This window comes from Podarcis cretensis (assembly GCF_951804945.1).
Source record: "Podarcis cretensis genome assembly, chromosome: 2".
Lineage (NCBI taxonomy): Eukaryota > Metazoa > Chordata > Lepidosauria > Squamata > Lacertidae > Podarcis > Podarcis cretensis.
Window position 1 is genome coordinate 70,735,825 of NC_137171.1, and position 26,064 is coordinate 70,761,888.

The 26,064-nt window shown below is 41.0% G+C and overlaps 1 protein-coding gene across 2 annotated transcripts in view; it reads left to right on the top strand.

The window, feature by feature from the left end:
* Positions 1 to 26,064, top strand: part of DAG1 (dystroglycan 1) — a 59,084-nt gene that overhangs the window by 27,849 nt on the left and 5,171 nt on the right. For both annotated transcript variants that reach the window (XM_079964323.1, XM_079964324.1), the window contains exon 2: positions 7,698 to 8,098. In XM_079964323.1, coding sequence (XP_079820449.1) covers positions 7,820 to 8,098 — 279 coding nt within the window. In that variant the 5' untranslated portion in view covers positions 7,698 to 7,819. The remainder of the gene's footprint in view (positions 1 to 7,697; positions 8,099 to 26,064) is intronic.

Below are 26,064 nucleotides of genomic sequence, written 5' to 3' on the forward strand. Positions count from 1 at the left end.
ATTAGTTTCAGCAAAAAGTTGAGGAGGATAGGACAAGACCTGTTCACAAGCACCCAGTGTTCTGTTCCAGGTCTACAGCCCGCAGTGTGTGCTTTGGTGGTATGGTTGTACTGTACTGATTTTCTATTGTAACAGAGAAATTTAAGTTTTTAAAAAATGAATAGCAAATGAGCTTTAGCTGGATTCTGCATTGCACAGATGCATGCTTTCGCTTACATGTATGGAAAATGCACCCAAGTTAGCTAAATGCAAAAAAATTGCAATACGCTTACCCAGTACGGGACTACTTAATTTTACTCAGCCACGAATGATCACCAATTAAGAAAAAGAAGATGGACTCCACAAAATTGTGTTGAAAATGTAGTGTGCCTGCTAATTACAATTCCTCTTTCTGTTCCCTTCCCTTCTCTACCTCATACCCTCTTTTCTGTATTTGAATATGGCCAATCATAAAGTGGTTTTGCGTATGTTTTGATTTGATTTGTGTTTCATGTCATCTTTTTGTAATGCATGAAGGCTTACTCTGAGAAGGAGAGCAAAGTCCAAAACCACTTCTGTAGTCAGCATTACTTGCAAAATCACTTGCAAAGACTTTCCTGAAAATGACCAAGTCTTGTGATGCCTTAAACACTGTCAAAGTTTATCCTGGTATAAGCTTTTGTGGATGGCAGCCCACTGTTTCAGATGTGTTTGTATTTGCAACAGAGATGCATATCTATGGTTGGGGGAAGGGGAATTATAAACTTTAAGTTCAGGAGGAAATAAAATGCAGAATGTGATAATTATATTCCGTTAACATAGGCATCCTGGCATTGGTAAGCCAATTGAAACAAGCAGTGTGATATCCCAATTGGATTCACAAGAAAGAATTCATCAAGAAGTTTGATGCTAATCCAACAGTTTCATGTTGCGGTTTCCCTTTGGCATTCTATCATGGCTATCTTATGATCTGTTAGAGTGTGGTTGAAATGTTCTCCCACTGATACTGACATTTCTTATCTCACATTTGTGCCCTAATTATTTGATCAAATTTTTATACTTCCCTTAATTAGATCTAAGGACAGTTTACAAAAGACAGAAATTTTTATTCATATTGGTGACAACACTTTTTAGATATGCATCATTTCGCGACACAGTAATTCAGTTTTACTAGCAAACCAGAGTTTAAACTAACCCCTTTCTAGCCCCTGGAGGAGAGTGGGGAGCATTCACATGACAAACTTACATACTGCAGCCAATACACTAACATGTCACAACACACAGTTCAGTTCTAGGGGAAGGGAATTCCACAGATGTGTTGCTGTAATCAAGAAGATATTTTCCTGTATCATCACATTCACATCAAGCTATGCCCAGCAGTGCAACCATGTGAAGGGCCTTCCTAGCAGAATTTAAGGCTCAGGCCAAGACATTTCTTCAAGTATTTGGGACCTAAGTCATGTAAGACTTTATATGTTAATGTCGAACCTTGAATTGGGCTCAGTAGCATCCTGCCAGTCAGTGCAGTTTTCACAGGAGTGGTGTGTTATGATTCTGATTAAATACACCACTCACCAATCTGGTGGTCACATTTTGCACAAAATGCAGTTCTCAGATCTTCACAAGGTAGCCCTACCAAAGCTGGTGGTGTAGCTGGAGCTAGACATAGGCAATTATTGCCACTAATGCCATCTGGATCTCCAGTGACTGTGTTATATACCTGCTTCTTCAGTGGGTTATCTAGAGCAGGCCACCTCTCCATGTAGAAGGGAATTGTTGGCAGATGGCTTGTATTAGAAGCTGTGGTGGGGATGGTGTTATTAGATCTTGTAATGTTGTGGAGTTGACATGGGGACAGAAGCAGGGTTTGGATCTGGATGTGTGGCAGGGTCTAGTGGCTTGATGTCTGTTTTATGGCCAGTTGTTCATGAGTAGCTGTTCTAGGTTAAGAGGGTGTCTGTATACAAGTGTGGGCCTGTCATCCAAAGCCTGTGAGAAGAAAGTGTGCTATAGATGATGATGTATTTGATTGTTTTTAACTGGGAGCTGAAAGTGACAAATGGCGATCTGTAGTTTTCTCTTCTAGATATGTACTATAGTAGAATATTCCTGTGTACCAGTTTTGTTTATCTCTTTTTTCATTGCATTGCATGGGTGTTGGATTCCAAGGAATGTCTGGTGAAAATTTGAAAGTCACAATTCTCTGAATCTGTGAACAAATGCAATTGTAGGGCTTGGCTGTAGACATGTGGATTCTTTTGTGGTGTGTTCTGAGTGGAAGCTAGTAGCTTTCCAAATAAGCTGGTGATTAGATGTCCATCATGGCCTATTCTATACTCTACACACACCTATAGATTCCTATAGATGCATGTTACTTGCCCAAGTGCAGTATGGCGCTCTGCGATTTCTCTTACAGTTGTAATAGGAGTCTAATGTAGCACAACTTGGAAGAGCAGTGTGGCACTTGTTTCATTACTCCTGCCCACTTGAGGTTATTTTAAAACTTTTATCTACTTCTAAGAAAAGTTCCTGGTAATGTCATATATAGCATAATTGAGCTACTTAAAGAAAATGTTGCTGGTCAGTGTGGCTTTGTTCAGCTTATTCCCTTCATACCACAGTGCTTTCCCTTCACATAGCTGTGAACAGAACCAATTTAAAGCAGTAGTGCAGCTCAGTTGCAGGATCTTCAGCACATTTGAAGAGTTCACTCCCATAGGACAGACATATAACACAGATTACCAAACAGAAGCCACTAGGTAGCAAAAACCAGAACATTAAAATTGAAATTAATGTACTTCATGTGGTTAAATCTATTCACCTTGGAGTAAATGCACCCTAATGACATCTAAAGGAAATATTAGTATCTCCCTTTTAGGATACTGTAGTAGTTCTGAATGCTTCATGCAAAGCAGTGTACAAGACTTATTTGCTAAAAATACTTTTCTTCACCTCTTTGAAAAGCAGTAGGGTTCATATATTGGGACCACTTCCTTTCATGCATGCAGTGTACATATGATAGCAGCAGAATAATCTTTTACCACAGAAGAGGAACAGTGGCGGGTAGTGTGAAGAGCTTTCAAATAGTTATATTTATTTTAACTTTCCTGAGACTAAGAATAAATGAACTGGAGGAGAGCCTCAAAACATGTTGTCACAATAAAGAAATGCCTTAAGTTTCAAGGGATGAGGAATTTTGAAGTAGCTATACTATGTACAACTCAAATCCACTTGGCCAACTTCAAAACAGCCCTTTGCTTAAGATAATCTCTATGTAAAAAGGAAGGTGTACGTACAAAACTATGAGCAATTATGCAGCTTTACTTCCTTGCACAATCTATCTGTTAAACCAGAACTGTCTGAAGTACTGCGTGTTTTTCACTTCAGAACATTCATTATCTTGTGTCCTTCCCTTTGGTCTACTTGATTACATACCTGAAATGTGATTAGCAAGACTAATATTTGCATAGTAACCTTGGTCCTAAAGCATCCCAGGGAGTCAGAGTAAAACTTCCAGTTTGCAGAACTTTGGTCCAAAGGTCTTGCATATTTTGGTGCTGTGGAGTATCGAGGAAAGGAATTTAGATTAAGGAGGGATTTGGGGTGAAAAGACTCTTCAAGGTTGGTTCTTAACCTCTGGGAGAAATGTGTTCCTGTTAAGAGATGAAATTGGTTCAAGAAAATCTATCTCTCTGAGGAGTATTGGCATTACTGGCAGGGGGTGAAGGTTACACAAAGGCCTTCCTGGGCTTTCTCCCCTTGTATGCGTCTTTTTTTTTAAAAAAAAAAAAATATTAAAGATTTTATTGGGTTATAAAAATACGTGCATTGTCTCTATTTGCAGCCCTTATATGTATCTTGAAATGTTGGTAGTAAATCTCATATGGGTAGAAATGTAACGGCTTAGAGCAGTTTTTGTATGAAGGCTTTAATATGATTCTTTTCCTGCTGTGGGATTGATGACTTGTATAATATGCATTATCTGGCCTTACAAAATGGTGTAAGTTTTTACATAATTTTGGAAGCTGCTTTATTATCATTTATTTCTTCAGTTTATATCCCACCCTTTATCAAAAGCTTCCAGTGTGGTGTACAGCATTAATAACACATTTTATGGACCATTGATAATAAAAACATAATAAAAAGCATAATAATAGTCTGCATAATAATAAACTAATCATAATAACAGTCAACTGACCTGGCTCCCCCCACAAAAACGCTTTAACAGGCCATTCAGTGGCTAAAGGCCTGGCTAAAGAAGAATGCTTTTGCCTGGTGCCTAATGTAATGATGGCACCAGGTGAGCTTCTCTGGGGAGAGCATTCCACAGTCGGGGGGGGGGGTCACTCTGAACCCATCAAGGAGGAGGGACACAGATAATGGCATCAGATGACAAACACAGGGTCCAGGTCACTTTGTATGAGAGACGGTCCTTAAGGTATTGAGGGGCTTTCGGGGCTTCCCTTAACTTATTTGGTCTTGGAGGCCAATGTTTTGTTCTTTTTGCAGTTTGCAGTTGTTGTATGAAGATTTATGCATTCTGTCACAAGCAGTTGCTGTTTGCAGTTGGTGTTTTTGTTCATAAAGACTAAAGTTATGTGCTCTAATGTGGTTCTGGCCAACAGCAACAAAGCACTCCTGGATCATATTTTTCCAATTAAAGTAAGCACATTTTGATAAATGGAGCCTGTAGGTGTTTTGCTCCCAAATCCAGGTGGGCAGCACATTATGTAAACATACGAGCTGGTGGAAAGGCAGTGCTTGTATTGCCAAGTGTTAAGTTTTTTTGTTTTTCAAAGAGCCATGGAGCCCTGAAGTGACCAGCTTTCTTTGATGTTTGGACCTTGAATAAAGGTACACTTTGTTTGTTTTAGATTATTTTCCTGTTCATTTCAGAAACTTCCTCACAATCTTTCGTACCGCAATGTATAAAGGACTAGGTGCCTGATTTGCAAGGCAGCTTTGCTGATCTTGTAGTAAGTAGTTCGTCCAAAGGAACCATTAACACATTCAGTATTTGCTCCCTCCGATAACAAACTCATGTTGTGAGTGCTGTCATAAATGGCGTCAAAACAGAGCCACTCACAAATAAGAGGCAGCTATTGACATACTTTGGGGAACCATGAGGACCAGAAGGAAAGAAGAATAGTATGCCTTGCTTAAGTTCCTTTACAGCTATAGTATATTGGAGAAGGGCCTGGCTGGCTGGCTGGCTGGCTTGGTAGGAATCCTGAACAGAGACACTCCTAGTAGGAGGTGTTTCACCTGGGCCTGGGTGATGTATAGTGGCTTCACCCAGCAGCATATCGCAAGTGAAACTAACTCTGCTTCGGAGTCCCTCTGCTACCAGTGCCACTTTCAACATTGAGCCGCTGGTAGCAGAGGGACTCAGGAACAGTGGCGGTTTCACCCGCGATATACTGCCGGGTGAAGCCACCATTGTCCTGCCCCTTATACTGCAGAGAGAGGAGCAAGCTGTATCACTGGGCCCGATACAACTTGTTCCTCCCTCGACTTCTTTAAACTTCTTCTGCTGCCCTAGCTCTCTCAGCTGTGGAGTGGGGGCCGTTTAATGCTCAGCTGAGCCATGCAAAGAAGCTCTGAGGTCCCTCTGACTAGACAAAGTCAAATCCAGTTATATTCTATAAGTATATTTTTTTCACTGCTCTAACCCATTAGTCTTCAAAAGAACTCAGTGGCTTAAGCGTAGTTCCCAGATTCTCCATCCAGGTAGCTTTTAAGACTGGGCCTGCTCATTTCAATGTACATAATTACTCATTTGTTTCCAAGATAGATGCATCAAATGGCATAGGTGTGGGGAAAAGGCCCCTCCCTCCCACCCTGCACCTGTAAAGAAGCCTTCACAGCTGTTTGAAGACGCTGGTGGCTTGAAGGGGGAAGTTGGGTAGCTGAAATTTCTGCCCCACCCACAAAGTGGAGTCTTTCCATATTAGCATATGGTGCAGTTGCCACACAGTGGGGGTGGAGCTTCTGCCCAAAGCAAAAGACAACATTAATGCATTGGGTGTGCATTTGCACTAATGTGGCTGAAGCTACCTCCAGAGTTGCTGTCTTTTAGCCTCATAGACTGCACACACTGACACCGTGATGCTCCTTCCTGTGTTGTCTCCCCTTCCTCCACACTCCAGACAGAAATTACTACTGCCCCAAGGCTACCAAAATGTAGTAAGAAGCACATTCATGCATTCAAATATTGTCTAAGCTATTCGTTCAGACACTTTATTGTGCATTGGAATGCACACATGAAATGTTAACCTGTAGATCAGTATTCTTCCAAATTGGGTCAGAACTTCACTATTCACTAGAGAAGGTGTGCCTAACTGGGAATTCTTGTAATCACATCATCAGTTTGGTTCTTGAGCTTTAAGGAAGCCTTCTATTACTCATTGACCTTGAAGATCTTTCCTTTAATGGTTTTATCAGAGCAAATGCTAGTCTAGTTTATTATTTACATATTGTCTGAGCAGCTCTGGGCCTGTGCTTTTTACAAGTGTACATGGAGACATTGCTTGTCAGTGTAGATTCTTTTTAGCTGGTGAAAGACAAGCTTGCATGATATGTCAACGCCCAGCAAAGCTATTACATTTGATACTTTCCCCTATTAAAAGCAGTAGTATTGAAAATGTCTGCTACCTAATGAAAAGGTCGTCTGTGTACAGCATATAAATATGGATAAAGGACCCCATTTATCTCTGTGTTGCAACTTCTGAAATTGGAAAATATATTTGAAAATTTTGCAACACAAAAGTGAGAAGCGTGGAGGCGGGGGGATCTCATATCAAGAGGGGATTCCAGTCAGAGAACGTGTGGGTAGAGATATGCACCTGCCTAATAAGGAATGCAGAGCAAATGTCTTCACGCAGGATGGAATTCTGTTGCTCTTCTGCAGGAAGTTTCATGTACCCGGATGTGTTTAAGCATTTTGTCTCTGGTCCATGCAGCAGGAAGCCTATTTTGCAAATAATTCTTGCAGCATGCACACCTCTCAGAATATATAGACACAATTCTCCCAAGCAACATGGTGTTTGTATGGAATTTCCTACACAGAAGCAATGTCTGGGTAGCAGTGACCTACGTAAAACAGCTGTCATCTTTAGATTACTTGTTTGTAACATTCCAACTTGGGGCTAGGAAAACTGTAGTGTGGAGTTGAGCTCAAAGTAGCGGAACTAAATGTCCATGCAACATCTTCCACTAATGGCTCTTAAGTTCTGATAATTAAAGTGCAAACTCCCTGTGCAAACTTACTACTGTTTCCTTGAAAGATTGCCCCGCTCTATGATGATACATCGTTTGATTTCTTCCTTTGTTCACATACTTTTATGATTCAGTAAAGATAGAGGGTATGGGGAGTGAATAACCTGGAAACATTTAATGCTGTGGCACTGCTGAAGCCAGGAAGTTATAAACTGTTGCAGAAAATTGGATGGGAGGGCCCTGGGAGCTCCATGTAAAAGCGGAAAATGATGAAGACATTGTGGGTTTGGGAGGGTCAACAAAAGCCTTGACAGAAAGATTGAACTGGACTGGGGCAGAAGCTGGAGAATTTTGAAAGTAGAGGGAGAGTGCTTTGGGCAGTTGGGTTTCAAGCTTCTGAAAGGCTTCATACACTAGCCAGATGACAGAACCTTAGTCAAAGGGTCATCATGAAGTTTGTCTTCACCTGCTCATTGACTCTGTGTGTGTTTCTCTTACAGGTACCAAGACTAGCAACAATGAATCTGGTGTGAAGGATTGGTGGCTGCACGGCTCTGTTTAGCTTGCTGGGCCCTGGATCTCTTTTCTGGCTACAACGGAGTACTTGGCACGTGCTGAGAGAATGACTCTTAGATTTATACAGCTGTCCCCAATACTGGGGAGGACTTTGCTAGTGCTGATGGTGACTACTACTGTTCAGTGCCATTGGCCTAGTGAGGCCTCAGAAGTTGTACGGGACTGGGAAAACCAGTTAGAGGCCTCCATGCATTCGGTGCTTTCGGATCTCCGAGAGAATGTGCCAGCGGTGGTGGGGATTCCTGACAGCTCTGCTGTAGTGGGTCGTTCCTTCAGAGTCACCATCCCAACAGAACTAATAGCTTCTAATGGCGAAATTATCCAGGTGAGAACTTGGGGCTGTAATATCTTCTGCCGTGTATTTACTTCTATCTTACTAGTCTTTGTCTTCTCTCTCTCCTCAATGGGTGTGCTTAGAAATTGACTTTTACATCCAAATGTCACAGAGACTAAGATCAGGATAAGTATCTACTATACTATTTTGTCTAACATGATCCTATTTTGAAATCTGGGTTGACTTTTCATGGAATTTGAAACTTGATGCAAGGGGAAGAGAACTTGTCATAAACATGCCCCAAGCATAGTCACTTTCCTAGGCGTAAAATTTTTGCATTCCTTTTCTGACTTCGGTAGGAACAGGCATCCATGATGTACTTTCCTGGCCCTAGGATGCTACAGAGGCTGCCAGACCCAGCTTTAATTTATTAGTTGTATTATAATTATTGATATTTTTTATTAACATTTTATTTTTAAATGTAATCTTATTGTTTATTTATGAATCACTTTCCATGAGACACCCCAAAGCAATTTGCAATATAATAAAAACATGTGCAAAACACACACACACACACAAAAACAACTTTAAAACAATTATTTTTATAAAGACAGTTTAAAAAGCAACAGCACATACAGTGGTACCTTGGTTTGCAACCGCTTTGGATTACAACCGTGTCAAACTTGGAAGTGCGTGTCCCTTTTTTTGGATTACAACCCATTTTTTGGGATTACAATACATTTTTTTGGGGGGAGGCCCCATTGGCAAAAACGTGCCTTGGGTTGCAACCTGTTTTGGTTTACAACCGGACCTACAGAACGGATTGTGGTTGTAAAGCAAGGTACCACTGTATATCAAACCAATTCAAAAACTGAGATAAAGATTTCAGAAGGTTTATTGAAAGAGGAATCATAGAATTGTAGAGTTGGAAGGGGTCCCAAGGGTCATCTAATCCAAACAACTGGCATGCAGGAATCTCAACCAATTCATACATGATAGATGGACATTCAATCCCTGCTTTAAAACTTCTAAAACTTTGCATGCTATGTGAGGCTTTGTACACCCATACCAGCACCTTAAACTTAGCCTAGTAGATAACTGGCAGGCTGTGTAATTCTTTCAGCACCAACATAATATTCTGCCCTGGTGAGCAGTCAAGCCATTCTGCACCAGCTGCAGCTTCTAAGCCAGTCTATCTATCAGTCAAACCTGATAAAAGGCACTGTTAACCATCCAGGTCACCTGGGCCTCTAGCAATAGAGAGACATCCAGACTATAAACCTGCTCCTTCTGTATAGCCCCATTCAAAGCAAGCAATTAATCAGTTATCCAGACTTGGAACTGCTCTCACACAGTGCCTCCATCTTGAAAGAGTCAGTTTATTGGCCCTCACCTAGCCCACCACTGAGTCCAGGGCTTGCATGGCCTGTCTCAATTCAAATGTTACAGACAAATAATGTATCATTTCTCCAACTGGAGAGGTAGCTGTGGTAGTGATGTGAAACTTGCTGTTCTGGGCAAAGGTGTTGCAGTGCCCGAAGAGATAAATTCTGCCACTAGTCAGCCAGCCTAACCAACAGCTTTTCAGCCAAAAAGTTGAGGCTGTATTAGAAAGAACCTAGAATCATTTATGGGATACAAGACCTGTAAATAATCAGGAAGTGCTTGCTGACTTTGCACTCCTTCCTGCCCCTTCTTCCTTGTTTTTAGTTAAGGAACCACTTTTTTATTTCTACTTAAAAATATATATATATAAATGCAATAAAACCAGTGAAAGAGCCACAAAACAGCACAGGAAAAAAACTGAATACAGCAAACACAAAAATTTAACCACAGCAATTTGTACCAGAATGGGAGCAACCATTTATTGCCCAAAAGCATTCCCGAATGGGAGGTTTGGACCATCTTGTCACTTGCTTGTCTTTGTGCTGAAAGAGCCTGTGTCTTTGAGTGGAGGACGGAAACAAGGCATATATGAGTAATTGACTGCACTGGGATTGTGGAGAGTATGCAGAAAGTGTTAGTTAAAGGGTTAGTCAAAGATGTAGAGTCCCCCTTGCTGGAACCTCTCAAACAGATAATTCAGAGGTGATCATAACTTTTTGTGTGCCCTATGCTTTAAAAAAGGTTCTTGGCATGTAGTCAACTGTCCGGTTGCCAGGCCTCAACATGGGCTGGCAAAAAGAGATATCATTCATACCCATGCTCATTCTTTTATATCTTGAAAGACGTGTAGCTTAGTTACTGAGGCTTCATTCTCAGTTTTTCTGCAAGTTTTTGTGCAAGAACTGCTTTGCTATCCTGTGCTGAAACTAGTGCTTTGCTAGCAACATTGTTGGCATGGTACATTCATAGAAAGCCAGATGGGTGTTGCCTTACACAGCTTGAAGGTCAAAAGAAAGTGATAGGTACTGATAACTGAAAGTAAGGGGCAAGAATCTGCTTGTAATCTGTTAAGTAGTTCCCAAACTGTAAGAGCAGTTGTAGTCCTGCTTCCCTTTTAGGATATTTAGTTTTAATCACTAAGATGCTCAGAGATCTTGAGATGTAACTTATTTTAGGCAATGCCAGAGGTGTGTTAAGCTTGGACAACCTCAGAGGATTCCCAAGACCCACAGAACTACAGGCTGAATTTCAGTGCAGGATAAAGGCAGCCTGACATCTTCTCAAAAGAAGAAATCGTATCCTGCCCAAACTTGCTATGCTGGCTGTGCTAAACTGCCAACTTATGCTTGGAAACATGCGAAATTATTTTATTCACCTTGCTTTATGCAGCATCTATAGGATTTAAAAATCAGGAGGACTAATAACAGTTATGGCCTGTAATCTGCATAATACAGGCCATTGAAATTTACTCAGTAACTGAATTAGTAATCAGCATAATCTGCTCTTCTGTTTTACAAAAGACTGCTTTTCACTTAAAATCACAGGGTAAAAAACTCTCAAACTGCTTCCATTTTTGGTTAATCAGCCCCATGCCCAAGTTTATGCCTTATTTTGCAGTCTTATTTCTGACACCTGTGACCTGATATGTGCCTCACTTCCCGTATTTTTCTCTCTATAAGACGCACCAGACCATAAGACGCATCTAAGTTTTTGGAGGAGGAAAACAAGAAAAAAATACATTCTGAACCCCAGAAGCCAGAACAGCAAGAGGGATCTGACTTCTGGGATAGCCTCTTGCTGTTCTGGCTTCTGGGATAGCCGCGCACAGCCTCTCCCGGGCAGCGGGAGGAAGGCTCCCCCAGGAGCCGCACTCCCTTTAAAGAGCGCGCATGCTCAACGGGGCTCTTTAAAGGAAGCGCTGAGCAGAGCCCCCCGCCTGCACTCGCTCCATAAGATGCACACACATTCCCCCTTACTTTTTAGGAGGGGAAAAGTGCGTCTTATAGAGCGAAAAATACGGTAGATTAGCTCTTTAGTGCCAAACACTTTGAATGCATGAATATACTTAATCCCCACAGTTTTATGACATCTAAACCATTTGGGAAGTTCTGACAGGTTGAGCTCTCCACACTTTTCTAGGATAGTATTTTCAGTGTTTGTTTTTTAGACAAGTGAACCTTCAAATTGGATTTGTATACCTTAGATCTGCTCTGGTCCATGGTGTCACGAAGAGTCGGACACGACTAAACGACTAAACAACAACACCTTAGATCTGTAAGCAAATACACAGAAATTACTTGCCCATAACAATTTCTTGTAGCCTTTTTGCCCCATCCATGTGGTATTAATTGTATTCTACCAGAATACAATACCAGAGGTATGAAAGGAAGAGAAAATAATCAGCACTTCTCTTTGCTTTACAAAAGCTTCTCTCCTTTGTCACCTGGAGGAGAGTCTTACTAACTGCAGGTCAGATAAATGTCTGTTTTCAAACCTGCATTGTTTTGCCATCAAGGTCACAATGCCATTTTTAAATAGTTTCTTCTACCCTACATGAGCTTTAAGAACTGTGTTAGTCTTCTTGCCAAAAGGGTGCAGTGTAATACTTAAGGGACCAACAATAATTAGCAAATAATTACTCTATCTTTTTATCTGGTCACACTGCTGAGTAAAATTTCAACAAATAACCGTATTTTTCACCCTATAGGACGCACTTTTTCCCCTCCAAAAATGAAGGGGAAATGTGTGTGTGTCCTATGGGGCGAATGCAGGCTTTCACTGAAGCCTGGAGAGCCCCACCGCCAGCCCCACAAGCGCTGCGCCTCTCCCGCTGTCCCCCGACCTGGTTTGGAGGCTGGTGGAGGGCTTCCCCCTCCCCCAGCCCTGCAAGCTCCCAGAGCGATGCCAAAGCTGCACGCAGCTTCGGCATCGCTCTGGGTCGCGTTCTGGGGGCTGGGGGAGGGGGAAGCTCGGGCTTCCCCAGCCCCACGCGTGGGGGGGGAAATAATTTTTTTCCTTTATTCTCCCCCCCCCCCCCAAATCTAGGTGCGTCCTATGGGCCGGTGCGTCCTATAGGGCGAAAAATACGGTATTCTGCAGAGCAAAGTAGGTCCCTACTAAACTGAAGAGGCAATTATTGGGTATGTTGGTGGTGATCACTTTTGTTGAACACTCTTAAATGGAATCCCCCCTCCCAAAAAACCCCATAATCAGGAATAGATAAACATTTGGCAGCAGGTGTTTCTGTAGCAATCGAATGGAGGACCAATCTGGATCTGCCTTGGAAGCTACAATAGCTAGGTTCTGTGACCTCCAACAAAATGGAAGTATGGGAAAGTATTTCCTTTGGAGATGGAATCTCCTTCCTTTCAACCTCTCTGCAGTGCTGTACATACACATGACTGATGCACAGATGGTGCCATGTCAGTGAATTGTCAAGAGCAAAACCAAATCCATTTAATCTTTGGTTAATTGTTGACTCCATTTAAATGGTGTTTTCTGTGACTGACGGACTAGTTGGCAATAAAGCTATGCAAAGCTGCTTTGCTTGCGCAGTCTGGAGACTTCTTTTCACAAGTCCAATAACTATCACCATCTGCTGGAGAGGCTTTTATTTAACAGGTTTATTTAACAGGTTTATTCTTATCGGATATTAAGGAGATTTCGTCCCACAAACAGGATCTGAGCAGTTTTGTTCGGAGAAACCAAACAGGCTCATTATCAGCTGTGAGTGGGGTCACATGGGCAGGGCTCTGTCCCTATTAATGCAATAGCTGCACTGTGAGAGACATTCTTCTGAGGCATTTGGATGTAGCAAGGAGTTGCCATCTATGCTGCGTTTTTCTCTCCTGGCCTTCTGTTAAGCAGATTAACACATGGATTTCTAACTGAACATGAACTCAAGATTAGGGTCAATGTGGTGCAAAGAGCACTTTCCATGAAAGCTTCAAGCTAATGCAGTGGGAGCACTTGGCAGGCTGCCTGCTAACTAATGGGTTGAGAATTGTGCATGCCTGGGTCTGTGGGAACCTAATGCTGTTTGCCGTACGTAGTTTCAGTAACACCTGTGGACTCCCAGGATATAAAGGGATTGTCACAGAGGCATGTACTAAGAGACTCAAAGAAGATCTTGTCCAGTTTTTCACTGGTGCAGTCATGTATGCCTCCCATTGTGACAGATTTTAGCCTTTTAGCTTCCAACAGTGGGTTCCACACTTGGAAGATATGACTCAGTCTAATTACAAACAAACTTTTCACACTGACAGTTCCTTGTCTCTTGACGTTGCCGCTCCTGAATAGTGTCCTCTAGCATTGAATTTTAAAGAAGGAGAAGATAACCAGTAAGTAATTGTATACATGGTCTGCGTGGCTTGGATGAAGGTCACTAGCAGAAGTTTTAATCCTCCTGCCAATTCAGCCATCAGGATATCTGCTGGCTGGGGAAATAGCAGCAAGTGGTGATTAGTTGAGAGTCCAAAGCATCAATGTGCGCTTAGCATCTGGTGCAAATGTTGTATCATAGATTCTTTTTCCTTTGGCCTTTTGCTTGCAAAAAGGTCATGTGTGGAGAAGTGCCCTCTTTCAAAATTTGGCATTCTGCCCTGGACAGTGAGCAACAAAACGGAGAGCAGGATTCAGGCAACAGGTCCCTTGTTCAAGCACCCTGCTAGACTCTAGATTAAATGAAATGTTTTCAGACCGGCAGCATTTCATCAGACAGTCAATGTTTTGCAGTGACCACCCAGTGAAATTACTGCCATGCCCTCTTGTCATATGAGAGGAAATGAGTTGTCCTCTGAATAGTTCCTTTATAATAAATATGGGCACATCTGGAAATGGAAGGCGTTACAGTGGGAGTGGCAGAATGGTATTAGATGGAGCAGCTGTTCAGAACTTTGCTGAGTTTTGAACAATGTGATCTCATAGAGAAGTTGTTTATCACAGACACCAAAGACAAATGTCACTTCAAATTCGGGTCATTTCCACATCTTTAAAATGGATCTTGCCGGGGTATGGTTAAATGTCTGGTATGCATAGTGGAAATATTCTAATTGCCCACTGATTATTCAGTGTTTCCATTTTCTCCAGATGAATAGACTGAATGTTTTGAAACAAGAAATTAAAAAATGTGCCTTGAATTTAGCATCTGGAATGCAGTTCCACTGTTATACTATAACCAGGCATGTTCCTTACATTTTTTTCATTTTTATCGTAACACACCTAGTTGTCAGTACTACTTAGTATTCTTGAGTGAGCCTCGTAGTTCCCTCTAGTGGTTACATTGGATGTCTAGAGGTTCAGATGCTTGACTGGTGTTCCTGGGTGGTCCCAGAAGAAGGCATACTGCAGAATGTTCACTGCATATCAAAAATAGCTTTCTCGAGGTCAGCATTTGGTTTTATGCAGCTTTTGTCCTTATTTTCCAGGATAACAATCATAGTGCATCTTTTCTTCTTAAATTTCTGACCTTTGAGTCTGACTCTCTTAAAATTCATGATCAATAAAATACAGCTGTGACTAATAGGTCCCAGATGGCTTGAAGTATGTTGCATTTAGGTCTTGAACAGATGCAAGGGAATTCTAATTCAAAGTATAATAATGAATTGATCGCTACAAAATGTAGTTGTGGCTACTGGTTTAGGTTTATTTTAATTTTGAAAAGGGAATATATAAACACATGGAGAATAGAACTCCCAATCAATATTAGAGCTTCCATATTCAAAAGTAGTTTATCTGATTGCCAGATGCTTGGACAAATGGTGGATGGTTAATTGCATCATGCCCTTGGAGTGAGTTTCTTGAGCATTTGGTTAGCCAGTGTTAGAAAGAGTGCTGGGCCATGTAGACTTTTGATCTTACCCAGCTAGGGAGTTCTTTTGCTCCTAAATTTAGAATTGAAGCAATCTTCATGAGTTCTTGCAAAGTTTCCAATCTGCTTTTCATTCACTGACTATTCCTTTTTTTAAAAATAATATTTATTGCTTTTTGAAAAGGAAAAAGAAAGAGAAGAGAAAAACAAAAAGTAAAAAAAGAACAAGAACAAGAAAAAGTAAAACAATACAATACAATATACAAAACACAACCTCAACACCTCACCCAACATAATATACTAAACAAAACAAAACAAAAATAATTTTAAAACATACATCATTCCTTCTCCATATTCTAACTTTCATTCCTTTATATCATCAACCTCCTCTCACCTCCCTCTTTGTATTCCACTTCTATTAATTGTTTTAGCAATTCCTTTCCATCTTTCTCCATTTTCTATCATATAAATGTCTTAACATATTTTTAATCTTATTTCCATTAAAATTGGTATACTTATTTAAACTTAACTCCTTATAGCATTTCTACTAAGGCCATAAAAATTCATTCCAACAATTTCCTGTCACTCATTAATTTTACAATATTTCTATATATAGACTTTAAATCTTCCAGTCTTCTTCCACCATCTCCTCTCCCCGGTCTCGGGCTCTGACAGACACTTCCGTCCACTCCATACAGTCCATCAACCTGGAGATCTTATGTCCGAGGCTCTTAACTCTTTTCCACATCACTTCTGCAGTTCTTCTTCATATTCTTTGATGCTAAAGAGCAGATCTTGAGGAAACTCTAATCCAACGACACCTCCACTCCCTCTTGACAGGTCAGCCAAATTTCCACAATTAAAGTTAGGATCCATAAGGTATTTCAGGGCATATTTCAAAATTCCTCCAACTCCAAAGGCCCCCCGAGCTCCAATCTCCTCCTGACCCAAGTCCATATTCCAAAAGTCAGTTAATTCCTGCATAGAGGGATCTTTCCAACTTTCCATTTCCAGTCCAGGCCAGGCTCCGATCTTCAGAGTCTAACTTTTCTAGTTTCAGTCATAAAGGGCCTCAACTTATAGTCTTTGATTTGCCTCTGTAAGACTAAGGCTCCCCCTTGTATTACTTTAGGTTCGACCACAGCAGCTTTCTCCTCCTCCTTTTCAGCAATTTGTCCTGCTAAAATAGATTCCTGTGTCAAATCCTGAGTAATTTCTATATTGGTGCTCACTTTTGGTCCCAAAATGTCAGTTTTAGTAATCATAGCATCCAATTTTTCATGAAGCTGTTCCAGCAAATAATTTATCTTGCAAAATGCAGTTACTAAGGCTTCTCCTGTCGACATTCTCGAATGTCCAAGGTCAATCTCTAGTTCCCACATTTCTTATCAAGCAGCTGGAGATTTCCCAACTCCACTCTTGTAACAGTTTCAAAAGCTCCCTCTAGAGGGAAACAGTCTCCACTTGTATCAATCCTTTCAGAGAAAGTTCAAAATGTAAAGTTAGTTTCAATTTTCAGTTACTTTTCCTCCCTTTTAAACGCAGAAGCGGACAATGGAAACAATATATTTCTCTTATTCAACCGACTGTCAACATCCGTTCTCTTCGCTGTCAATGAACTCTCCCAAAACGTCAATCACTGTCAGTCCGTTCCCAGGTTCAGAGCAGTGGGAATTTAATTCTAATCACTCTCTCCTGCAAGATACACGGTCCAAAATTTCCCCCCTCTTCTCCTGCTTCCAAGGGGGGGTCTAATAATTTCAATCGATGGAAGTTTAATCCTTTACATAAGGCTTTCCAAGACCTTGACTTGTAAGCTCTTTGCTTCAGTCTATTTACAAAAGGGGAAGGCGGACTTCCTGTTTTGAACCTTCCCCGTTCGGTGTCAAATTAAGGTATTTAAAGATCCAATTTTCCGTACTACTCACGGGTTGTTGTTTAAAGTCCAATTGTCCACAGGAAAAAGTCAGCGCTCTCCGGCAGCAGCAATGCGGCTTCACTCCGTGAAAGAAGCGGTCGATTCAAAGCACCACGCCGCTCACCCCACGTTGCTCTGGATCCCCAGAACAGGGTTTCCCCGCGAGTAGGGGAGGCGCAAAGGGTGCCAGCCGAATCCCAAGTTCACAGGCTTCTTCCTCCTGTGATTTCAGTGGGTCTCCGCCTTCGCCGTGGCGGTACAGACCCTACTTTTCACGGAGCAAGTTCCTCCCGTTCGGAGGAGCTCCGCCATTGCCGGAGGCGCTAACCTGGAAGTCCATTCACTGACTATTCCTTGTTATGCTGAGAAGTCAAAACCAAAATGGCTTCAGCAAGCTTGTTCAGATGGTCAAATTTTCAACTGAACATTGCCTGTTTCAGTTGCCTCCATTGTTTGGGGGAAGGTGGAGACGTAGCTTGACCCTTTGCTTAGAGCAGGGGTCAGCAACCTTTTTCAGCTGTGGGCCGGTCCACCATCTCTCAGACTGTGTGGTGGGCCGGACTATATTTTGGAGGGAAAAAATGAACAAATTCCTATGCCCCACAAATAACCCAGAGATGCATTTTAAATAAAAGCACACATTCTACTCATGTAAAAACACCAGGCAGGCCCCACAAATAACCCAGGGATGCATTTTAAATAAAAGCACACATTCTATTTATGTAAAAACACACTGATTCCAGGACCGTCCGCGGGCTGGATCTAGAAGGTGATTGGGCCTGATCCGGCCCCCCGCGCCTTAGTTTGCCTACCCATGATCTGTAGGTCAATCAACATCAAAACCCAAACATTTCCTGGAAATTATAAAACATACTTAAGCAGGCTTTCCGTACATTTTCCATTTTACTGTGCATTCACTCAGTTTGGAGAGGTCCTTTTCTTTTAATGACTGAACAATTGAATATCATCAGCAAACTTGGCCACCTCACTACATCCGTTTTTCAGCTAAATCCAGTCAGGGTGAGGCATCTGCAGTCGAGACAAAAATCTTCTGAAAATCTTCAGGAATTAAAAGATTATTCTGAGGGGAAATATTAAATTATAGCGGTAGTATCCAGGATACTGGGTGTGGGGCTTGTAAATAATGGATTTCAGCATGAATATAAGCCCCAGAGATGGAGTACAAATTAGTAAATTGGGCAGTGCACTGAAAGGAAGTAACAGATGTGCTGTGGATCCCAAAAACTGACAAGATCAAATCCATTCCAGAAGCAAGAAGTTAGCGCTGAGTTTTATAGATGGCAGGGGTGAAGGTGGTCTGTGATTAGGGTATTAATCTACTTTCAAGCATTTGTTGACACTAGGCATTACCTCATAAATAGCTTGATGGCAATTTTAGAAATCTAAATTGTTCTAAATCACTGTTGTTCCATTTGGAGTACAAATTACTTTTTTGCCATGAGTCATAGGAACATGATCATCTTCCATGAAAGCTGCTTGAGATATGCTTGTTTGTAATAATTGGAAACAAAAGCAGGCTTTTTCTTAGCATCCAAGGAGATATTTCTGTCTTGCATAAAATGGCAGAGTTCACAGACGTGATGATGATAGTGGGCAGGCAGCGCTGAACATAACTGCTTCTCAAATTGAATTGCTTGAGGGTTTGAAATACAGGATAGCATCAATATGTGATAACCAAAGAAGTTACTTTGGGGGTATATTTGAGTCCAAACACCCTAAACACTTACTGCTGCATCTGCACACTGACATTCCTGCTTCTGGCTTCACATAGCCGCTCTTCTGTATCAGAACCTCCCTGCAACTGCTTCCATGTTCTGCTTTGTGGTGGCTTCAGTTGTTAAGATCTAGGAATAAGCACCTCCCAGAAGTCAAATTCCAGCAGCAACAAAGCTGTGGGGGAGAGGGAGTGTGAGTTTTCAGTAATACACACACCTATTCAACCCTTTCCCAAGAAAATTGAGCACTTTTATGAACTTAAGATGCTTGCATTCAGTAATTAATTGCATTTATTTGGGTTACATTGTACTGTTCAAGGGGCTTACCCTTTACAATAGCAAGTAGCCCACTATTTCCTCTATTTGATTTAAGGTCTCATAGAGAGAGTGGTTGTGAGTGCAGGGTTCCGAATCATGAATAGAGCCAGCATATGTTCAGTAGGTTTCCCCTATGCAGACAAGCTCCCCATTGCATGGATTGTTGGGGGGGGGGGAGGAGCATAGATGAGCAGGCTCAGCATGCACATCCTGACCCTCTCTCCATGCCGTCTTAATGGCGTGGAAGAAATAATACTTAAAGGAAGAACTAATATGTCACTCCTATTGTTTGTTTGTTTTACTCCTAGAGTAACTTACATGGTAAAAAGGTAAAAGGTAAAGGACCGCTGGATGGTTAAGTCCAGTCAAAGGCGACTATGGGGTTGCGGCGCTCATCTCGCTTTCAGGCTGTGGGAGCCGGCGTTTGTCCACAGACAGCTTTCTGGGTCATGTGGCCAGCATGACTAAACCGTTTCTGGCACAACGGAACACCATGATGGAAGCCAGAGTGCACGGAAACGCCATTTACCTTCCTGCCACAGCGGTACCTATTTATCTACTTGCACTGGCGTGCTTTCAAATTGCTAGGTAGGCACGAGCTGGGACAGAGCAACAGGAGCTCTCCCCGTTGTGCAGATTTGAACCGCCAACCTTCTGATCGGCAAGCCCAAGAGGCTCAGTGGTTTAGACCACAGCGCCACCTGCATCCCTTACACGTAGCTTATATGAAACCAGTACAAACCTAGATCAATAAAAATAGCAGTCACTTGAGCAGTAAAACCAGTAAATCAGAACAAAATATATGAAAGGTTTCTTACAGTGTCCCTTGCCCAGACCTTCTTAAAGTATGCACTTTTGGTGCCAAAAATAAAAAGGCAGCACCAAGCAAACCTCTCTTGGAAGGGACCTCCGTAACAAGGTTTGAGTGTCTCGGGTTACCACTTCCCTTACTTCACTTGGCAGGGAACATGGGCTTGGGTTGCTGAGGCATTTCTGAATAGCTCATGCTCAAGAGGATGGTCTCTGGGGATGTCTACTTTGAATTGTGCTTGGATAGGACCTGTAGCCAATGCTGCTGTTCCAAAGCGGGTATAATAGGTTCCCTAAGTCTTGTTGCTTACTGTATCTAGGGCTTTTTATGCAATCAAAAGCAGGGAGGCAATATGCTTGTTAACAGCTGAACAAGTTCGTCTGCATGTCATTTCAGTGTGTGGCAGAAACAATGTCTTGAGGAGGAAGATGTAGGTTTGGTGACTTCACTAGACAACTGAATGGACGAAAGCAGAATGGTGACTGAGAGAGACATGCTTGGCTCTTTCTGGTGTAACTGACTAACCTGATTCTCTTGCATGGTGAACACTGCTATCTTTCAGTTAGTTCTTCGATAGCTTTCAAATATGCAAATAACACGCTTTTCCAAGCCTCTGCTTTCTTGTTTTGAGAGGACTGTATCCTTCAAAAACAAACCCTTATTAGTTTGTGTTCAGAGCTGTAAGTTTTCAGAAAAACAAAATCAGCGGTAAAAGTCCTTTCTTAAAAGTAGCCAGCTGTATAGGAGTCTTGATATGATAATCTGAGAATCATGCAATCTGCCTAGGTTTTAGTGACCTGACTCTCTGCCTTTTAGCTTCTTTTTCCCTTCCTGCCTCCTTTCATCTATCCATCTGTAGTCATCTTAGGCTTGAATATCTTTCTATTCTACTAAGATAGCATGGGGAGGCAATATCACAAACACAGCCATGCACTTTTTAGGAATTAATGTAGCCACTTGTCTGTACACACCAAAGTGAGGCCTTAACCATGGAATTTCTTCTAGATTCCACTACATATTCTGGCCAATATATGCAGTATGACTAGAAAAGTGTTTCTTGGGTTTATATTTGTATGTGAAATCTTAGTAAAAAATATTGTGTTTGTTAAAGCCATAGTCTGACTGCTTGCAAAGTTTACTGTGTGAGGATGCAATTACTGTATATGGGATTTGTTTGTTTGTGGAAATAGGCATTAACAAAATAATAGTCCCTTGACACACAGATGCATCTGAAGCACAGAGTGACAAGTAGATGGGCGGCTGCTCTGATCCTGCAGGGGTTTTCTTAAGTTCACAGCTGCAGCATTGGCAACATATTATGGAAAAACTAACCCTGGTTTATACTTTGGCAAAATTATGGTGCTAGAAAGTTATCTTGCACTTTTCACTATCTGAGATTGGCTTTGTCTCCCATCTTCTTTGATTATCGGGGAAGGAGTAAAGAAAAGAAATTGAAATCTGTGTATATTTAAGGAGTAAAGAAAAGAAATTGAAATCTGTGTATATTTAAATTGGCCTAAATTGTCAGTGATCTGCTACTCTTGGGGCAAGGATGAGCAAAAGGGCACCAGTCCCATACATAAACAGTGTCTGGTGCATAATCCATACTTGGTATTCTTTTTACTTGCATTTGCCTTTTGGAGCTCAGTTACATAACCTGCACCGGTAGTGGTTGGCGTGTTTCAGATTCTGTCCAGAGTTATACATATTATATAGTCATGTTTGTGTGGATGCTGCAGGGAAACGTACAGTGTGGTTGTCATAAAGGTCTGGTGTTAGAATTTTGAGCTGCATGTCTCCTTTTTGAAGAGGCCCTAATACTATACTACATAGTATGAAATGCACTTAACTCTAGTGTGAGGAAGTTCTGCAAAGCTGCTTTAGTTTTATGAGGGAAGCAACATACTGTTGCTTCATTCCTGTTTAGCATCATGCGGGAAATATTACTCATCTTTGCCCCTCAAATTTGAATACTTCTTGAAAATAGTAATAATCAGCTGAAGCAGAAATAAGTTTGTTGTTGTCTGTCTTTCTTTCTTGGCTTTATTATTCAATTAGAAATTGAAGGTGTGTATCTGTCTTTGATCCAGTTCACATGTAACACTAGATACCTGCAAATCGTAGTTCCTTTCTTGGTCTTAACTATTGTATTGGGCTGGGTTAGTACCAAAGTGCTTCCCTCCAAAAAAATCATTTGCACCTCTCAAGTGATAATGTTAATACTTGGAAACCATGGGGGATTCATTTTCCTAGTATTCAGCTTTAGTGCCCACAGGGCACTCTGCCAGCTTTCATTGGCTTTCTTGCTTCTGTTACCCAAAGTCTGTCACAGATAAAAGGCAGAGTAGAGCTCCAGCGGCAATAGAGAGTTTCAGATCTAAGGATGTAAGCTATGCACTGGGAAGACTTTGCCTCTGCAATTCACTAGTTGGCCTCACTCAAATCACTGCTGTTGACCACCACCACCACAACATGCCCTTTACCCTAAGGTCCCAGGGCAGGGTACAATTTAAAATAGAACAGTAAAACGTTTTAAGAACTTATAATTACAGAAAATACAGTATTGTGGATAGTAGCAATACTGGCTTACCTTTGATACCCACTGTAAAAACTAAGAAGCTTCACATATATTATTGAAATATTCAAAGTGCTGTAAAGATGCCAAGTATAAAATATTTCTATGCAGTATCACCTCGAGACTTAACTACATTTCTGCTTGTGAGTCAGGCATATCAAATTCATGTCCTTTCATCCTTCCACCTAATTTCTAAAATGATAGCCATTTAAAATCTGTCCAGTACTGTGTCTCTTCAGTTGGCAATGTGATTTTGACAGAATTGAATACAAGCATTACCTCAGTAAGGTTTAAAGTTGCAGTAAGGAAGTGTGAAATATTCTATAAGCACTTCCACATATGGTACCTTGACAAGGTAAGAGGCTTAAATTTAAGATGTGGCTCACACTGTGTGACTGCTGGCCTCGGCTGTCATCCTGCCAAACTGGAGTTTACTCTTGCTGAAGAACGTTAACTGCATTCCTTGCTTTGTTGAACTGATTCAGTGACTGCAGTGAACAAAAGAGGAAGAAGGCACATGGTTGAAACATTTCTAGAATTGGGCATACACTTTGAAATTTCTCCTTACTTAAAAAAAACATGAATCCTCAAAAGGGAGCAGTATATTCAGCACTTAGCAGATACTATCCCCTGACTGAAGATGTTCTCAGTGGGGCTGCCTTGCTGTGATATCACAGAATGTTAATATAAAGGACCCAAAACAGAAGGAGTTAGCATAGATAGCATTTTGCTTACTGAGATGTTTGCAGGTGGTTGGCAGTATTTGTAGAAAAACGGGGAATGAGCTGGCCAGAAGTAAACATTTTTTTAAATCATGAATTTTAGCATTTGCTTAATTCTCCCATTGATGTCAGTGGGACAAAAGTGTTACACTCAGGCTGCAACCTGCTTTTATAGAGTAAAATGAAAATGGCTTTCTTCTGGGTAGACACATAAAGGATTGCACTGTAAGTTTTCTGAGAAAACAAACTTTTCCATTCACCTATCTGTGGTATTCATCTTTTTTCTTACCTTACCTTGTTAACACACCACTTACCAAAAATAAAATCAAAACTGCTGGTTGCAATCAGCTATCTAAATTAAATCTAAACCATTATCTATTGTAGTGATTCATGTAATTTTTCTCCAAAAAAAGTATTTAATTGTTCCTTTTGTAAAATGTGTGTTGTATAATGTTGTTGATATTGAAATGTAATTGTTTCCTCAACTTTAGCTGTTCTGGGGGCTAAACAATACTTGCAATTTGCCAGAATCAGAGAGTATTTTCATAATTTAGGCTCAGTTTGCATGTATCATATTAGTTAAATGCGAACCATCTTAAGGCAGATACAACTGAATTACTATTCTTTACACTGAATATTTCCCCGGAAAATGACTGTACAGTCTGAAACAAGTTGGGATTGGGATATCTATCTGTTATGGAAGTAGTATTTTTTTTGTTCACCTATTTTTTTCTGTTCACCTATTATGTTTCCCCTTTTGCTTCCTATTTTTTTAAGAGGAGGGAGGTACAGTACATATGCAGTGGATCCATTTTGGCTGTATGGCAGCAGAGTATAAATTTGAGTTTTGGCAAATCATGAAATATATATGAATTCTACAGACCTTTAGAGAAACAAAAATGTCTTTTACTCTGAGAGCTTAATCACAGCTGTGTACTAGACTGCAGCAAAGTCATTTGGAACTGTACCTAGAAAGACCCAGATTCTAGTCATGGGCTCAGAATACCTTGTAATGCAAAAAACAAAACCCCAATAAAACAATTTAAAAAATACATTGGAATGCAAAAAAAACCAAACCTCAATAAAATAAGATGACCCTGTTGTTGGATACAGTTTCTAGACACCAAATCAACATTGCTACTTATTTTAAAATATTATTTTAATACTGAAGGTGCACCATGCACTGTAAAGATCACAGATAGAGCAGTCATAAAATGTTTTGCTGCCTGAAATGGAACCAAAATGGTGCCGCTGCCTCCTTCTAGAACATTAGGAAGAACTTCCTGACAGTAAGAGCTGTTCGACAGTGGAATTTGCTGCCAAGGAGTGTGGTGGAGTCTCCTTCTTTGGAGGTCTTTAAGCAGAGGCTTGACAACCATATGTCAGGAGTGCTCTGATGGTGTTTCCTGCTTGGCAGGGGGTTGGACTCGATGGCCCTTGTGGTCTCTTCCAACTCTATGATTCTATGATTCTAGGATGGTTGCTGGGACTCTCTTGGTTTCAAAGCATACAGGAATTCACTCAGAAATAGATTTTATATAGCTTTCCCATCTATTTTGAAGAAGGAAAACTCAGCTTGGCATGCTATCAGATAGTTACTCTGATAACAAATGGCTATAGAAAAAGCAGGATCCCAGTAAACCTACAGACTGCTAACTGATATTTTGGGTCCCATGGCTTCCCATGAAACCAACAAAAGTATACAGGTTTCATCCATGCCTCTTTTCCTTCCTTCCTTCCTATCCACAACACCAAGAAATACAGGATTGAGGGGAAATGGAAGAAATGAGGAACAGGAATCAAAGAGGAGGAACTAGGTGCAGTGACCTCTAATAAGATCCTTTTTGACATATGGGAGTGCTTTTTTCTTTTTTTTTCTTACATTAAGTTTCCACTTCCTAAAGTAGGCCAGAGGATTTTGAGTATACATTCATATATGTAATTGGACTCTGAGAACTAACCGCTGCCGCATGTCATGCAACAAAGTTACTTATGAGAAAGTATATAATCAAGTGTTCTGTTCCTGAATACAAAGGTCTCAGGAGACCTTAGTACACTTGAATCCTTAACTGGTGTCCTTAAGTTTCTGAAAAACTTTTTCCAGAGTGTTTCAATTATGTATATTTGAAGCAATAAAGTTGGTCTAACAGAACCACCAGCAGGAACCTTAAAAAGGGACTCTTATTTATTCTTTCTGGCTCCTGGTGGCCCTTTGGCACAGTATGTATCTTTTCACTTTTCTAGTAGAACGTTGTGTTTGCTCTTGTTGCCCTAATGAAAATGGCTAGGCATACTGTAAAGAAGCAGTGAAAAATCAGGGTCCTCTGTCTACATTGGAACACACTAGACACACTGAGTGCACGACTTTGATCATTTTTAATTATTAGGAAAAACCTTTTGGTACCTATTTGACCGTCCCCTTTCAACAAGCCTTTTCAGTTAATTTTTTTACCCATCTGCATCTATCTTGAAATTGTTTTGAAGATGTTTTTATGGTTTTATCACTTGTTTTACCACCCTGGGCTCCTTTGAATTAAATAAATAAATAAAATTAGTGAGTCAAAAAGCAAAAAGAGCCAACATTACCTTTAGCAAAAGTTTCTCTACCTAGTCACCTGTAGGTGATTTGGGCTCAGCCTAGGCCCTAGGCAACCAAGTGAGTGTCTGTTTTCAATCCTGTTTTAATTTATTAACTTGGTTGTTTTCAATCACCTTGACCTATCAAGTTGAGCTACTGCTCAA